The 17,244-nt window shown below is 34.7% G+C and overlaps 1 protein-coding gene across 21 annotated transcripts; it reads right to left on the bottom strand.

Moving 5' to 3' along the window:
- Positions 1-208: 208 nt before the first annotated feature.
- Positions 209-10,703, bottom strand: LOC132627699 (inactive poly [ADP-ribose] polymerase RCD1-like). Of its 21 annotated transcripts, none has more exons than XM_060343247.1 (7): positions 9,491-10,703; positions 8,919-9,154; positions 8,722-8,831; positions 2,172-8,603; positions 1,770-1,843; positions 1,197-1,510; positions 209-1,002 (listed from the first exon to the last, which is right to left on the bottom strand). In XM_060343247.1, exons 1-4 carry the CDS (start codon positions 10,597-10,599, stop codon positions 8,508-8,510), a joined length of 1,551 nt encoding a protein of 516 aa, XP_060199230.1. In that variant the 5' UTR covers positions 10,600-10,703; the 3' UTR covers positions 209-1,002; positions 1,197-1,510; positions 1,770-1,843; positions 2,172-8,507. The 21 variants fall into 21 exon arrangements, with proteins under 21 accessions (XP_060199230.1, XP_060199234.1, XP_060199239.1 ...); XM_060343251.1 differs by lacking the exon at positions 1,770-1,843 and having other exon boundaries at positions 2,172-2,278; positions 2,356-8,603; XM_060343256.1 differs by lacking the exon at positions 1,770-1,843 and having other exon boundaries at positions 1,197-1,429; positions 2,172-2,278; positions 2,356-8,603.
- Positions 10,704-17,244: the final 6,541 nt, after the last annotated feature.

Genomic DNA, 17,244 nt, shown 5'->3' with positions numbered 1-17,244 from the left:
CTATTCACCTCAACATCCAGCTTCCGATAGAATCACCTCAACGGAACTAGCACAACATGAACTATCCATCACCACGTTACACCATGTTATATCAAGGTTTCCGCAACAGACATGTAATACAAAGACTCCTAACCCCCAAGATAAGAAAAAGGTGATGCAACTGCAGTACATATCTTTACTAAAGGGAAAAAAGAAAAAGTCTAGCACATTTCTTGCTGGAGACGCACAGAGAACCAATGCAGAAAACGTCTCCATTTCTCACACTACGTACCAACATGTTTAACAAAAAAAATTAGCTCGAGTACACCCCCTCAAACTAAATACATCAAGGGGCAACTTAAGGTGATTGACCAGAGCTAAAGCCTTCTCAGACCAACAGCTATATTAACATAGGAGTAAAATTTTAAGAAAAACAGTGTAACAGGGTGTTTGGATTGACTTTTTTAAAACAGCTAATAAGCTAAAAAGCCAAAAGTCATAAGTTGGGAGTACTCAACTTTTGACTTTTAGTTTATTTTTGTATTTTTTTTTGCCTAAAAAGCACTTTTTGTTTTTCCCTAACACCACAAAAAGTAAAAAAGAGCTTAAAAGCAAAAAAACACTTAAAATAAGCCCAATCCTATCCAATCCCAATCTCTGTTTAGGACTTCCCTAGGATGCCGGTTCAGATGTCCTACTTAGCATTTCGTGTTCTCTTTTCAATAGTAAACTCTGGTTGTCCGGTGATATCAAGAAGAAATTTGTCAGCTCCTTTTGCACGGGTAAACTCTGATTGTCCGGCAATATCAAGAAGATATTTGCCTGTGTGAAGAACAATTATCCAAAATCTCATTCCTTGTAAAGGAAGGCTGACTGCTTGTTGGCCGAGAGCTGTATGAGCAGAGAAGTCCATATACAGCCCAGCCCCCATGATGAGCTATGGGCATAATGTCCTTTCTGCACTTCACTCTCTTCCGGATAAGTTATTCACATCTCACCACATACGGGATACCATAATGCATCCTACAAAAAAATTGCAAAAAATTATGAGTTATTCACATCCCCAAATATTAGAAAAGAAACGGTGCGTGAATTTGTGTGGCGTGGTCTGGTCGCTACTAAGTAGATCACACTACGGGACAGAGTCCTTTTTAAGCTCATTTTTAGTCAAGATTTTTTTTTTTTTAATGAAGATAGTTGAAAGAATGTTAACACACCGCCACTACTGCTGTCCAGATCATCATCCACAGAAAACATCTGATATACCTACCAACATGGAGCACTTCTCCGGTGATCCAAACCATAGGAATAATCAAATACCTGCTCCGAACTCCTAGAGAGACTTGAGTGTAGACGGCTCAAAATCAACTACTGATTTTAAAAAATGTCTTAGTCCTACCCATTCGTTTTGAAAGTAGGTTGTAAAATTTCAAATTCTAGTATCTCCACCCTGCAGTAGCAAATCACAAAACCTTCCTCAATGAGCCAGCAAAATAAATACTTGGTGTCTTACATTTAACTTCTTGCCATCCTGAAATATGAATTGATTAGTTTCAGATTATCTAGTAAAAGAGATTGAAAAATCATCACAAACCCTCCAGACTTCTCAATTGCAATTTGTGGACTACATCATGATGTTTATTGAATAAAACACACATTGGCCTTCTTTTTATTTCCTCACTTCAGTTTTCACATATCTACTATCTCAATTAGTTTAGACAAGAATACTAGCTAAAACATAGTGGTCTGACTAAATCACTAAACTGTAATAAGAGCAACAAAAGCACCACCATATGAGGATCAACGTGGCAATTGCAGACAAAATAATATGCTGGTGCTACCCCTCAACCTTTCTGACTTGCTCCTACAAAAGCAAGGTCGAAAAGATGACATATAAGTGGTTGAGATGAAGGATATTTCGAAAAGTTCAAAATTGGTAACCGTTCTCAGGAATTGATTGGATTCAGTCTTCTACATACACCAAGAAAGGAAGAAAACCGATTCTTCTTTCTTTAAATTTTAGGAGCTCTGACCTATGTGATCCAGAAACTACAAAATTTTATTACGTAATGATAATCCATTAACTACTCTGCAGTCCTCCCCACACTGCTCATCTACCAATACAACTCCTAGCCAAGCAATCAGGACAGTGTCAAATGGAAAGGCAGCTAGAGAGAGGAGTGTAACAGAACCTGTTAAAAAGAATGCACTCAAGACATATACCCCTTTGACATATGAGATGAACTCTGAAGCAACAGCTGGGGACAGCCAGCTATCTTGCACGCTGGAACAAGATAACCTGTCGGAAAGAACATACTTGGACCAATCATTTCAATAGTGCAGATGAATAGTTGGTTAGGAAAATAACAGATAAACCTTGAAAAGAAAAGCAGAAGAGGCAGTTTGGAGCAACTATTTTGCTCATGAAAGTAGACCACCTTTTCCTCCTCATGTAGCAACCAGCCGTAAGAAAGCTCCACTAAAGATCCAGAAATATAACTAAACTGTAAGCACCCACTAGCATTATACTCTTTGCTTACTCATCCTACAGCAAAACGTGCTGAAGTACAGTTGTTCAGGCAATCCGATATTTCGATCAGCTAATGAGACATCAAGGAAAAGATGCTGCAACGTTCTTCTTCTGCAAGACACTTATCAGAAGTAAAAAAACGAAAATTAAACAAAAGGAGCTTGTACAAGAGTACCTTAATACGTGAAGGAATTAGGTTTACCGATGCCTTAGCTCCGGAAAGACGTTAGTTAACCAGTCAATGTGAGTGGCAAGAGATCAGACAACAGACAAAGAAAAATGTGATCTCTTTCTTTTTCCACTCCTTGATATAAGGATGATATGACGAACAAACCACAAGAGTGATGAGAATAGAAGACGCCCACCTTTGACAAGTGAAACTACTCCATTAAGGAAACAAGTGCTGAGACCTTGCGCACCCTAACATAAAGCATCCAAGTCCAATAAGACCTTGAGCCTAATGTGAAGTCAGTAAGACCAATACCCAAGGATAGAAGATATACAATCAAACAACATTTCTAAGATAGCTTTACTTTTTTTTCCTTTCAATAGATAATAAGCTAAGGTACCACCGAAGAGAGCAGAAATTAGCCTAAAGGGTACCTAATAAGGAGTAAGATTCACTTAATCAGATACCTGTTTCTTTTTTGTGCATAATCAGATTTTTAATGTACTCTAATCTACTAAAAGCCAAATTTTGATCACAGTTGTCAGGTGCAATTAATGCTTTACAAACAACTAATGTGATTATGAGAGTTATTACTACCAGACAAAACTGATAAGTTTTCACGATGTTTTCCATTCAGAGTCCAACTGCCCCAAATTGTATAGGATGAGCAACATACCAGACTAGAGCTTCGTAACATGTTGATGGAGACCCCTTAAGGAAGAATGTCTCCCATATAACCAACAAAGAATTTCTTATGATTCTCAGCATGTTACAAGTCACAAATAATTGATACGTTGTAAATTTAGCAAGTGCGCTACAAAATATCTGTATTCTACTTTTGTGCTAATTATTTCATTGGCAAGGAAACTTATGAAACAGTGCTTGTTTATGAGAAATATAATGAAGAAACAAGCTGGTACAATGGGCACTCTGACATGAATTATCCAAGTCCAAGAAGATTGTAGCCCGAAAGAAAAGCCAGAAGACCGTTACAAAGGAGAAACAAGACAAAACAAAAATGTAATAAGAGATGTTAGCATTTTTCCCCTTTTAATAACTGTTACGGTTAGGAAAAAAATAGAGGAGACCAGAAGATAGCCTACATCCATTAAAGATATACCCATGGGAGTATCTAATTGTCACTCAGATTCAGGTAACCAGATTCTTGTAATGTACTGTAATCTATTAAACAGCAAAAATTTGATTAGAGTTTTATATGTAATTAATAGTTTACCAACAACTGATGCCATTATGAGACGGTAATAACTACCAATCAAATCTAGCTAACTGATGGGTCTTCACGATATCGCGTCCATAGTCCAACAATCACCACTTATTACTCCAAATCACAGGGGATGAGGAATATGCTCAAATAAATTATCTGTTCTATCAGAAAGGAAACAAGACTCGGCACCTCAGATCAGTCGCAATAAGTTGGTACATGGTAGATTTAGCCACTATGTTATATATCAACATTCATGCTATTTAACTTGTCATAATACTTTTCTGGTAATTATTTTATCTGTAGGGAAATTTCAAGTAATAGAGTGTGTATGAGAAATAATGTCAAATATTGGCGAATCCATGAACAATGAAATTAATAGCTTAAATTAAAATGAGTAGTTCCATGACAATACTTCCACTATTTGGAAAATCAAGCAAGAAGGTACTTGCTCATGAGGAAAGCATGCCAACTAGTTGCAAACTCATGAAAAAAGAGTGAAGGTGAAAGACTAAACTCTTGTTTTTCATAGATTCCACCAAACACGTGCGCTCATGAAAAAGAAAGATGAGATACCTTTTGGACTAATGGTAGTTAAAGGTGGAAATAGAAAAGAAACCGACCACCGCATAATTCACCTGACACCGAAGTACCACATTTTCAAACTCATGTCGTTCCTCCAAGCAAGAGAAGCTAAAACCCACAAGATAACTTCACCGAGTCATCTAATTTATGGGAAAGATGAAGAAAAAGATCCATATATGTAATATCTACTAATAGGGAGTAAGTTCTAGTCTCGTTAGACGAGAATTTTCAACCTATTGCTTTTCTAGGAGTATCTTGATTCTTGACCTTATCATAGCTTTATATGTGCCAGTGAAAATATAAAGAACATTTTAATATTATTATTATTATAATAATTATTATTATTACTAAAACTTATTACATTGCTTTATGATAATGATATGAATTGAGCTTCAACGGAGAATAAGGTCAGTGAGAGTTCATATACCTGACCCCAACTTGTTTGGGACTAAGGCCTAGCAGTAGTTGTAGTATCTACTTTACAAGAAAAGGTGGCTCATTCAAGATATACCAATAACATGGATCAAATGTCACTTTATGATCTTTTTGCACATTTCTCCATCATATTCAGTCTTCTATGAATACCTCCAAGTTTTCAAACTACGCACGAAGCAAAGATCTCTGCCCTTGGATCCCAACTAAAGTGCTCAAATTACACTAATCCTCTACAATGATTTGAGAGAACAGTACATGAGCGAACAAAAAAATAAAAGTTGAGGGTCAGGTATGTACTAGAAGAAAACATTAAGAGTGAAAGTTAAGGTACACAACATCTATGAGAGGGATAGAAACATCTAGTAGACTCTTGAACCTTGTGATGAACGAAGAAATATCAGGTCTATCCCAACTTACAGTCCATTCCAGAGAAATAACAAACAGATGAAGACGCACAGTAAGTAACTGAACAAACAAAAACTGCAATGCACCAAAGTGAATATGGGCACTGCAAGGAAATTATGATTTTCTTACTGCTACATAGCTAGTTTTGGCTTGGGAAATCTTGGGAGATCTTCCAACAGAAACCTAAGTTAAATATTATCTTAATATAGCTTGTTTTGGCACTAAGTCTTGGAAAATCTTCCAACAGAAACCTAAGTTAAACATTACTTCAATGCAGCTTTTTTTTCTTTTTCCCAACTATCTGTTATGCCTTCTACAGCTTATGAATAGAGATTGTTACCTAGTTATGCATCTTTAAATCATTCATCAAGCCAAATATACTATCTCCACTAAATTTAGACATGGAACGGAATCCTATATTTGCCAATTAGGCCACCGAACTAAAGCACGTCCACTCAAGCTGTAAAATCTAAGCACCTCCTGGTTTACAAACCCTAACCCAATGGATATTTATTCAGGTCTCCAGCTCATGAATAAAGTCGGCCCTGGTTGGCCATAGCAGGAAGGTTGAAACTCAAATTTAATGTGTTCCATTTTTCCAACTATCTATCATGCCCTCTACAGCTTACGAGTAGAGACTTGTTAACCTAGTTGAGCATTTCTAAGTCATTCATCAAGCTAAATATACTACCCACCAAATTAAGAAATAGAGCTACATCCTGTATTTTCCAATAGGCTGCCGAACTAAAGCACGTCCGCTCAAGCTGTAAAATCTTAAGCACCTCCTGGTTTGTAAACCCTAACCCAATAGTTTTTGTTCAGGTTTCCAAGCTTAAGAATAAGGTCTGCCCTGGTTGGCCATCAATGGAAGGTTGAAACTCACATTTAATGTGTTGCATTTGCCAAATATATCTGACATGCCCTCTACAGCATACGAGTAGAGACTTATTAACCTAATTAAGCATCTTTAAATCATTCATCAAGCTAAATATGCTACCCACTAAATGGATACAGTCCACACTGTCAAATTCCACCGAACACTGTCAAATTCCACCGCAGTACATGTAGTTGGTGGATGGTATAGACCAATATACACTTAAAAACTATGCATTCTTATATTTATGGAAAACAATGTGCTGAAAATATTGGAACTCCAAACAGCATTACCGCCAGTATGCTGACATAATTTACAAATGCACTATTGCCACTTGCCATCAGCTGTTATAACCGTAACCCTATCTGCTACATAACTTTTTCAAACCCTAATCATATGGCCAGAGGTCTAGTATGTGACATATTTCAGCGTGTAATTTTCGTTCTCACACAGAAAACAGCTAGATATCTAACCCTAATTCCATTAAAAAGCAGCCAGCCTCGAGAAGTTAAAACATCCACTAGACGTGCAAATACGCCTACTTCATTAAAAGGTAACATACCCCATCTTTTGATAAGCGACACAAGCATGAGGGTTAAGCACCTAAGTGTCCACATCATACTCCCGTGTCATATTTGCCACCTGTCATGGAACATATCATTTGCTTATATGCCACTAGCAACAACTGATCACGTGAGTTGCTTCTGGTTACTTAGTTTACGGAAATTGCTAAAACATCTTCTCTTGACATATTTTACCTTTATCATGACTATGCAAGGACCTCCAAGTGGTAATAAGATCTTAATCTCATCCTAAGAACAGGCAAGACATGTATCCTTCAACGCCATGGCATAATACACACAACATTTAGCAGATAACCAACCAACTGCAAGAAGATTTCTAATGCTTCTCTTCCGGTGAAATCCAAGGATCTGAACACAGTTGTTGTTCAAGGAAAAAAAAAAAGTCATGCACACAAGGACATACAACATATCATCAGAAAGTAGACATGCAAGTGACCGTTTCCACTCACCAGAAAGCGAAACATCATTGCAAGAGACCCACTTCAATTGGTTCTTAACCACAAACTGGCTATCAATCAATACTCAACCAACTATCTGTTAATATAGGCTGCCACCCTCATCACAGCTCGAAAGCAGGCACCTCATATAAAGCACGTAGCTTTACACAAGCTGGAATACTTACTATTGAGACGGAACTTCTTACATGCATAATATTAGTTTACATGAATCATGTAAACACAAAGCAAGGTCCCTATAACCATGTATCGAATCAATTACACCAGGCATTTCATTTTATGCGACCCCATTTGATTGAGCACGACGTTTAAGAAAAAAAAGGGAACTTTTGAAACTTGTGCTGTTAGACATGCCAAAACATTTTTGTGGCTACAGACACTTTTGAAATTTGTGTGGCTACAAAAGCTTGTCATTAAGGAAAAAAATGGGAAGTTTAACATAAGTTGTTCCCAAATTTAAAAAGAGAGCATTCTTTTTGGAACAAACTGAAAAATAGGTCACATAACTTGAAATAGAGGGAGTGTTTGTTAAAATAGTCTAGCATCCTAATCAAAGCTCAAAAACAGGCACTTCACTAGAATTCATGCCTCGAGCTTCACTAACATGGAATGCTTCAAAAAGAAACTTCCCCCATGCAATAGTACGTATATGCATCATGTACGAGTAAAGCAAGGACCTGATCAATTAACCATTCAAACACAGGAAAGATCAAGGATTAACTTAAGCCGCTAATTCTGAGAAAATTCTGCAAACCACGTAAATATTTTGAAGTCTCCAAAGTTGCACAGAATAATATAGATAAAAATAAAAAAGAAATGGTTAAAAATTTCCGCAAAATATCCAAAGGACATGAAGAATGGAAACAAGGAAAAAGCTGTAAGATAAACCATTTCTTCATGTTTCACTGAAGCCATACTCAAGCCTCCTCGCTAAAAGAAGGCGGGAGTTGCACACTAGCGCTAGACAATTCCCAAATAAAATTTCACATGCAGAACACACAGACATGAAAAACATGTACTTGTTTGAACAGGTTTTACTTCCACTAAAAGGCAAAAAACGTCCTGAAAGTTCTAGTAATATCACTACAACAACTTTAAGAAAACTACAACAAAGACGAAATGTAAGTCTCTAAGGTGTATCCTGCTTCCTACCGCTGAGCTTTCCCTCTGTAAAGGTAACATTACACTTTGTTTATATAAGATGGAAGTATGAATGAGAACACATCCCATTTTCTCCCAACAAAAATTATACACTAAAAGAACCTCATCTCAGCCACGGATTTCCAGAATAATTGAACGCAGCATCTCATCTCCAACAACAGATCGTAACTGTCTCGTGAAAATTTCTTTTGCAATTTTGCTTTCCTGTGAACAATTTGAATGAGAAGTCAAGATCAAAACAATGGTCTTGAAACCAGATTCACCACCTGTATATAATAAATCCTTGAATAACCAGTGTTAAAAAGGGAAAATGCAAACTTACCCGATAGGAGCTATACAAACATTGCAACTGCAGCGCTTTTGGTGGCGGAAGCGAACTATTTAGCTTGGATATTAATGTACTCAAAGGAGAAGGAACATTCGGTTGAAGACCTGTATTTGCACTTGAGTGTCCCGTTTATCTCACGACATTCAAAAGTAACCGAAACAGAAAGAATAAAAGACAGGAGCAATGTTTACCTGATATATGAGGTTTATAACTGACGACACACTCAGGTAGAATATGGGTGTTCATATTGCCACACCACACCACATACCACCTTGGATTCGTCAAGTCATCAACCCCGGTATCAAAATCCACACTCGACGGTCGCAACTGCTGAGATCCTAACTCAACCTTTTCAGACTTTCCTAATATAACTCGACATAAAATGATATGCTTTTCACCATATTCATCTTCCGCAGACATCATTGCACTACACACATTAACCAATAACAAGTAACAAAAATTAATGAACACGCGCAATTAAAAGAACACCAAAAAAGAACTATGGATCTACTACCAGAAATTCAATGTGTAATCTCAGCATTCAATGTGTATTCCTGAATAATATCATTTTTCAATTATTCAACCATTTTATTTTACCAAGTTCAACATTAGCAAGATTAGTCAACATTCATCTCTTTCGATGCAACAACAAGATCTTATTTATAACAAGTGGCTTTCTTGGTTGGTTAATTGGTCACATTTTATTCATGAAATTGCTCCGATTGGTATTAGTCTGAAAAAGGCAAGTTCAAGAGCAGTATACCTATTTTGTGGTGCGCGTACAGGCGACAAGTATATACCAACGCCATGAGTATTAGAACCGCGTTCCATGCTAGGCATTCCAAACCCATGACGCATAATGCTGTCCACATCCTTAGCCGACGCCCCATACCAAGCATATACAACATTAGGGTCCCCTCCTCTAACTCTCCTTACAATCTCCACATGCTTCTTAAAAACCTCAAACCGCGCCATTTCCATTGGACCCGTTCTAATACACTGATGAACCGCAGTGATCATAACACCAGCGTAAACTCCTCTCAAACCCGACACCAGAAAACCCTTTACCATCTGATAACACCTCTCATCTTCCCTCATTGGCCTTACCTTAGGCCACCTTGGTGAACTCATTTCACCAAACACAACACGCGCTTCGTTTTCCTCACTTTCCCTTTTCCTCTTTCCTAACCTCAACTCTTCTTTATTCTCAAACATTCTTAACTCAATTTCAATCTTGGGATTCTCTAAATTTTCATTAACCTTCGAAACTCCGATTTTTTCCTTACTCTTTTTATCTACATTTTCTAAACCCTCATCATCAATGAACATTTTAGGGAAAAAACACTGACCATTAACATCAATCCAAGAGATAGACCTTTCTTTCCCTGTTTTCAAGTCAATTTCTAACATCCTATAAAAATCAAAAAGACTATTAAACCCTTCCACTTCCACTTCAAACACAGGTTTACCACTAACAAAACCTGATACCATCAAATCCATTACATTCTCCTCAAAATTCTCCCATAATCCATCCTTATAAAACATAAACCTAGCCGGTTTCCCACTAATCTTAAAATTCCCATAATTCTGAACTAATAAAAGCGCATGATCATGACACGTGTCCCCCATTCTAGCCGGCTGAAACAGCAAGTTCCTCGGTATAGGTACCTCAATTCTCATTTTATTATCCCCATCAGTGCTGCCACGTGTCTCCATTACAGGGACCTGAATTTTCAGTTTGTTTCCATCGACAACCGGTGCAACAACATGGATATCATCGCCAACAGGTGACACAACACCGTCATTGCCGCGTACCTGAATTCTACTGGAATTGATAGGAGTTTTTTTGGTCATCAAATAATTCAAATTCATGGCAAAGAGATACAGAATTTCGAAAAACTGTACAGAAATATGTTTGAGAAGCTCTCTACGTAACACCACGCTTTTCAACAAGTTAAGAACTTCTGGAAAGTGATTGCTTTTGCCGCCTTGATATTTATAGTTGAGTGGTGAAGACGAATTAGTGAAATGACGGTTATACCCTTTTGTTTAGGTCGGTTATTAGAGTAACGGGTTTGTTTCATGTGAAGGGTGTTTTGGGGAATTTATAAAATGGGTGCGTGGGAAGTGTGACATGCTGACGAGGATTTTGGATTATGTTAATACTGATATATTAAGGTTTAATTATGACTTTCGGTTTTTGGACTTTTTGGGTTTAGTTTATTGATTTGATTACTTCGGCCCAAAGAAAATTGTTGTGGAAAGGAACAATTCTGAAACAATTAAATGTTTTTGTTCTTTTGTTTCTTTAATGTAAATTAAATATTGCTTCTATTAGTAGAGATGACTTGACTATTAGGGTGTTTTTTATATTCTACTATTCTAGTACTAGTATTTTATATTTGACAGCTGCATGATTCTCTATTAAAAAAAATAAAGTCTTTAAGGACAAGTTATGAAATTCAAAGAAGCTACACCTATTAAAGAAGCTTAAGAAAATTGGACCTTTCATTTTTGACTGTTCGCCAATGAGTCAAAAGTTGTTACAAGTTTGTTATTTATATTTTAGATTTCATAGATCCTTCACCTTAAGTATTCTAATTTCCTAAATTTTATGAAAAAATTGTTACTAAAAATGCTTAGTACTTAAGTTTCAATTTGTCCCTCGTATACATCTTACCTGTATTTGAATTCAAATTTTCAGTTTTAGAAAATTAAAGAATGAAAATTTAAATGGAATATCAACCACAGAAATATAGCTTAAATAAGTTGAAAGAGTATATTAAAAAGAAAAGTACTAACAAGATATTATGCTAATATGATCAGCTTTGTATTAATTGAATTATCTTATAATTTGAGTCGTATCACCTTCTACTTATATGGGCGTTATTACTTGACATAGAAAATCAAAGTGAACTTAATACATCAAATTGCACGTTATAATATTTTGACCTCTAGTATGCATAGATTATGCTTGCAATTACATGAAAATGTTTTTTTATGATTAGGATGTGACTTATGAGTGATTAGGACATGATCAATAACAAAGAAGTAAAAGTTATGCATTTCAAATCCGTTTCATGATAAAATTTAAAAGTTTCAAACGAATATAAGATTGATCACATTGTGAAAATTTTGTTGTATCATATTGTTTATGTTAAGCAAAGGTGTAAACCATTCATTTTCTGAAATATATTTGGTCTTACGCTTCTAGATGATGTATTCGCATTAAATTAAAAAAAAAGTTATTTTAAAAAGGACATGAGATGATAAATAGTGATAACGAAAACACTTGTTAAGAAAAATTTGAATGAAATCTTGCATCTCAGATTCTCAATAACTGTTAAACTAGTAAAGGAATTAATTAAAGAATTTGCTATTTTAATGCTAAAATTTGAGATTTAGAATTGAGATAAATTTCGATTTGAGATGGACAATAATTGTATGATTAATTGAGACTGTGAATCTTAATGAGTGAGTTATCCTAATTGATGCATTTTCTTTTTGAGATTGTCGAGTAATTGATAATTATTGGATCAAGCGGAGTTCAATTTACTTCGTTGAAGTTAACTGAATAGTGAATAATCTCTTGATCAATTTTGATAAACAATACAATTTTAAATTAATCGTGAATGCTTTAAGAATCTTAAAATTTAAACATGCAAAGAGGGTGTGATTAAAAGTTTGCTTTATTTAAAACGTGTGCTTGTAAATCTAAATTGTTGTTTTCTAGTAACGGAAAAGGGCCAAAATTACCCCTAAACTTTGGAAATAGTTTATCCATACCCTTCGTTATACTTTAGGGCCAATTATACCCTTACCGTTATACTATGGTCTATGGGGTCAATTATACCTTTATGTCTAACAGCTATCACGTGACATCATCCCAGCCCTTCAAAATTATTTTCCCCTCAAATATTTTACCCACTAAAATAATCCAAACCGACCCGAATTTTTTTTTCCAGCCAAAGTGATACAGACCCAACCCAACCCATTACCCCTGGGCTGGAAAAAAAAAATCGGGTCGGGTTGGGTTATTTTAGTGGGTAAAAAATTATTTGAGGGGAAAATAATTTTGAAGGGCTGGGATGATGCCACGTGGCAGCTGTTAGACATAAGGGTATAATTGACCCCATAGTATAACGGTAAGGGTATAATTGGCCCTAAAGTATAACGAAGGGTATGAATGAACTATTTCCCAAAGTTCATGGGTAATTTTGGCTCTTTTCCGTTCTAGTAATCGCTACTTGAGATATGAATTGAATGTTTTTATCTAAGCTTTGTTGAGTATGATATGATGAACATGTTTTAAACTATGATTTTTTTTATTATTATTTTTTTTACGAATATGAGAATTTTCTACTTGTGAGAAGTGAGGAAAATTGAAACAAACGAGGTATGTTAAAGAAAAAAAGAAAAAAAATATTGCCTAATTGTAAGAGCAGTTTGATGAGTATTCCTAATTAATAGGGGTGTGCCAAACTGTGGCAAGCACATACATACGCGATATTTATAGCTAACATGTCTACTGTCAAACCAATGTGCCTATATATACTATATGAAATGTGATATTTGTAGCTAACATAGGTGTGATGGGTCGTTTTAAATAACCATGGTGCGAATGTCCTTAACCGAAGAAATAATGTCAATCGAATATATCACAACAGGATTGACAATGATAACATGAGATATAACGTAGTAGCAAAACTGATCAAGAGAGTAAATGTGTGAAAGGAACTGTCAAATAATAAAACAGTAAGAGGTGTAAGTACAAAATATGAATTATTGTATACATATAATACTACTAAATATCTTAGGTTTACTAAGTTAAGCAATTTGTTTTGTTATAGAATTAGCTAGTATGTACATACAGGCTTTGTATGTACTTATGGTGAGATCGCGTTTTTACTGTTAAAGTCAAGAAGTTAAACTGATTATTACGTTATGTGTGTCTTGTTCACAATACATAACTAATTTATTCGCGTCTTTTGTTGTGTTTTACGCTTTCTTAATGATAATTTAATAGTCTAAACTAACTTGTTAAAGGAGCTTGAAAATATGATTGTATGATAAACAAGGAGTAAGTTGAGAAAGATTGTAATTGATATTGAAGATTGGGATTTGAATAAAGAACAAGAGAAGAACCGTAAGAGTTCGTGGACACAAATTGTGTTCGGGAACACAGTCCACGAACTTGAAGAGAAAACAGTTGAGAGTTTGTGGACACAAACTTGAAGAAGAGAAAAAGTTTCTAAAAAATGAGTAGCTTCTTTTACCCATAATTTTTTTTGTATGCTCGAACTCCTCCACGACACCAACAACTGCAGCACAAGTTCAAGGTCACGCAGTACCTAGAAGCCCAGATTATGAAGCACAAGTTCATGGACATGAACTATGCTCGTGGCCACAAAATGCGCAATGGGAGCATTTTTGTTCGGAAATTTGACGTATTGTAAATAAAAGGTTAGGTTTTTCTCATTTATTCTTGCTTTATTCAGATGTGGAAGGCTCTTTTTGCTATGTTGAGAAAAGACAAGTGGAAGATAATAGAGTTCACAATTTATTTTCATTATTTAAAATAATTATGTTTGTTTCCTCTTTAATTTTTCGTTCTTTTTCTCTGATTACGAATAGCTAAACTTAGATTCTAGGGTTGCAAACCAACCCTAGTGTGTGATACCTAATCGGTAATTAAATTAAATACTTGATTATGATTGGGATGATAGTTATTTGGCCAGCTACCTACTTAATTTGTAAATTTGTGGTTGTAAAAATGGATTCAGAGAGTGGAACTAAGGTTGAGTTGATTAGCTAACAAGAAATTAGGCAAGTATAAGAGATCGATATTATTTAATTAACGGGTTTGAGCTAGAGATCAATTACCCAACTTAGGTCAATTATCAATTGCCCTAATTTCAACTATTTCATCTAATGTGATTTTGAGTTAGACCACTCAATATTGAGAAACATTGAGTGCGTTTTAGATATTGATGGCCATAACTAGACAATCCCCTGTCAAACCCAATTTAATTTACACAATCAGAATTACACCTAGGTGAGGAAGCACTCCTAGACCTCAACATAAATTAGTCATCGTAGTCAATTACCTGCTTTTCGAATTGCGTAGTTTGATTGTTGCCGTCAATTTTTCATCAAAAATACAAAATATCTTTCAATTCGGGTAATAGTTAAGTTAGGCGACCAATTAAACATATTTGCAAAAAACACCCAAAATTTTCAGTGGAATTCAACCCAAATTTTGTTAGGTTCTATATGTGACCACGACCGTTTGCACTACTGTTAAGATGTGATTTGAGCGTTATCACGTAATAATGGTAAATGATAAACCCATCTCTTAATTTCATCAACGACTTAATTTAGAGGTGACATAAATTAGATTGGCATGAATAGGAGAGTACTGAATTCATACGTAAGTATTTACATCAACAAATGAGTTAAAATAGCAAATAGTATTTCAAACATTATAATCCACAAAACAAAATTTAAAGTAGGAAGCTACAATCTAAATCATACACTTAATAAGGGTAAAAATTTATCGGCACCGGGTGTTTACATCATACATTTCATATGCACGAATATATGATAACATTGCTTAATTTAGTAAATGTATATATTTACTACATTAAAAAACTTAACTACAGTAAATTACACTAGTTTAATGTAAATACTGAATATATTTACCATCAATAAGGGATAAAACTGCATTTCTTTTTCTAATATGTATTTATTTTTAAACTAACATTTTTAATATGTATTTATTGTATCATTCAGCATATTATGCAAGATTCAAACACCTAAAAATATTATTTAGTAAGTTGTTTATTATATTCATAATTGTTATAGAAGGTAACAGAATAAAAGACACTTAATTTGATTCTCTGAACACGATTATAAAAACATGATGAAAAGCAATAGAAGAAGGATAATTGTGATATTCTTTACATAAATAAATCTGTCACAAAAATTATCTATACAATCAAATATATATTGTAAGGTTTGCATACACCCCATCATCTCCGAACCCCGTTTGTGGAACCACATTGTTGTTGTTATATGACAAATTGTAATACATAATTAGTTTTGTTCGACTATGTTTATGTTAAATACCCCGACCAAATAATACTATATATTTTATAAAGTTCAATTAATGTCAAAACTAAATCGACAAAAGTTCACATCGTTTTACTGCGGAAAGACCGATTGATTCGATCTAATGGTAAAAGCCACACATGAAATATCACCCTTTTTTTTGTGATTTTTCTACCTAAACTATCAAATGTTGATGTTTTTTACGTGAACTATCACCAATAATTTATCAAAACACACCTTGACTAATCTTTAATGATGCGTGGTGTACACTCTCTTTTTTGTTTTAAAATGGTGCCAAGAGACACTCCAGGTGGATAATTATATAATTAATTGAAAAACAAGATAATGATACAAAACAAACCTCAAGTACCACTTTTTTGCGAATTTTTTACCTGAAGTATCAGATTTTTGCATTTTCGATCTAAACTATCGTCAACTATTTATCAAAAACATACTTTGAAATTAATTAGTCAGTTGCCATGTGGACGAAATTTTATGGGCAAATTAAACTGTCATGCGCCCTTTGGCAATTATATTTAAGAGTACCATACTTCATTTGAATTTTGAATTGAATAGAAAATTGAAATTATATTTTCATAGAGCACAACCTGTGTTACCCCTAATAGAACATAGAACGACAATAAAACAATAAAAGAAAAGAAAGAAGAATATTATAGACACTTGCTCTAGTTAGCTTCGAAGTGTATTTTGATAAATAATTAGTGATAGTTCAATTCTGAAAGGCAAACGCCTCATAATTTAGATATAAAACTCAATAAAAAATAATAATATATCAGGTGTGTGTTTGATAATAGTCATCTCTTTACTTATTTTTCTTCGTCGACACCTCATTATCTTTTTCCCTTCTTTTTTTGTTGGTATAATAAAATGCAAAAAGAGCACAAGTAAGATATAAATGCAGGCGAATAAATTCATAACATGTGTATACAAGTACGGGTCCGGAACCAAAATGCCCCAAAAAAAAACATTTTGAACCAAAATACCCCAATAAAAAAAAATGTTACAAAAGTACCTGCGCTATAGCACTTCACGGAGACGGAGCCGTTAAGTACTATAGCGCAGTATTTTACTGCGCTATACAACTGTTTGCGCTATAGGACTCCGCCATTTTCCAAAACATTACATTTTCACTCCTTTTTACGTAGTTTATTTTTTTTACGTAGTTTAGCCGTATATTAATCATGCTTTGAGATTCCGGAACTTCAATATTTTATATAGAACTCTAGTTATATTTGTACAATTAATAAAATAGGCTCAACACATCAAGAATACGCAATACTTTGGATTGTCGTTTTAGTGGTTGAAAAGTGCTCGAAGTCCTTTTTTGTTTGAAGACTTGCAGTCATTAGCTTTAAGTTATTTATCTTTTAGGGTTTCATCTTATTT

Source organism: Lycium barbarum, chromosome 2 (genome assembly GCF_019175385.1).
Source record: "Lycium barbarum isolate Lr01 chromosome 2, ASM1917538v2, whole genome shotgun sequence".
NCBI classification, from domain to species: Eukaryota; Viridiplantae; Streptophyta; class Magnoliopsida; order Solanales; family Solanaceae; genus Lycium; species Lycium barbarum.
This window is presented reverse-complemented; position numbering and strand designations above follow the sequence as displayed.

Excerpts from the sequence above, each read along its gene's own strand:
- LOC132627699 (XM_060343236.1), bottom strand. The coding sequence starts at position 10,599 with ATGAATTTGAATTATTTGATGACCAAAAAAACTCCTATCAATTCCAGT. Across the intron at positions 8,832-8,918 it reads TTATAAACCTCATATATCAG|GTCTTCAACCGAATGTTCCT; the intron begins GTAAACATTGCT and ends GTGCAAATACAG. Across the intron at positions 8,604-8,721 it reads GTTTGTATAGCTCCTATCGG|GAAAGCAAAATTGCAAAAGA; the intron begins GTAAGTTTGCAT and ends AATTGTTCACAG.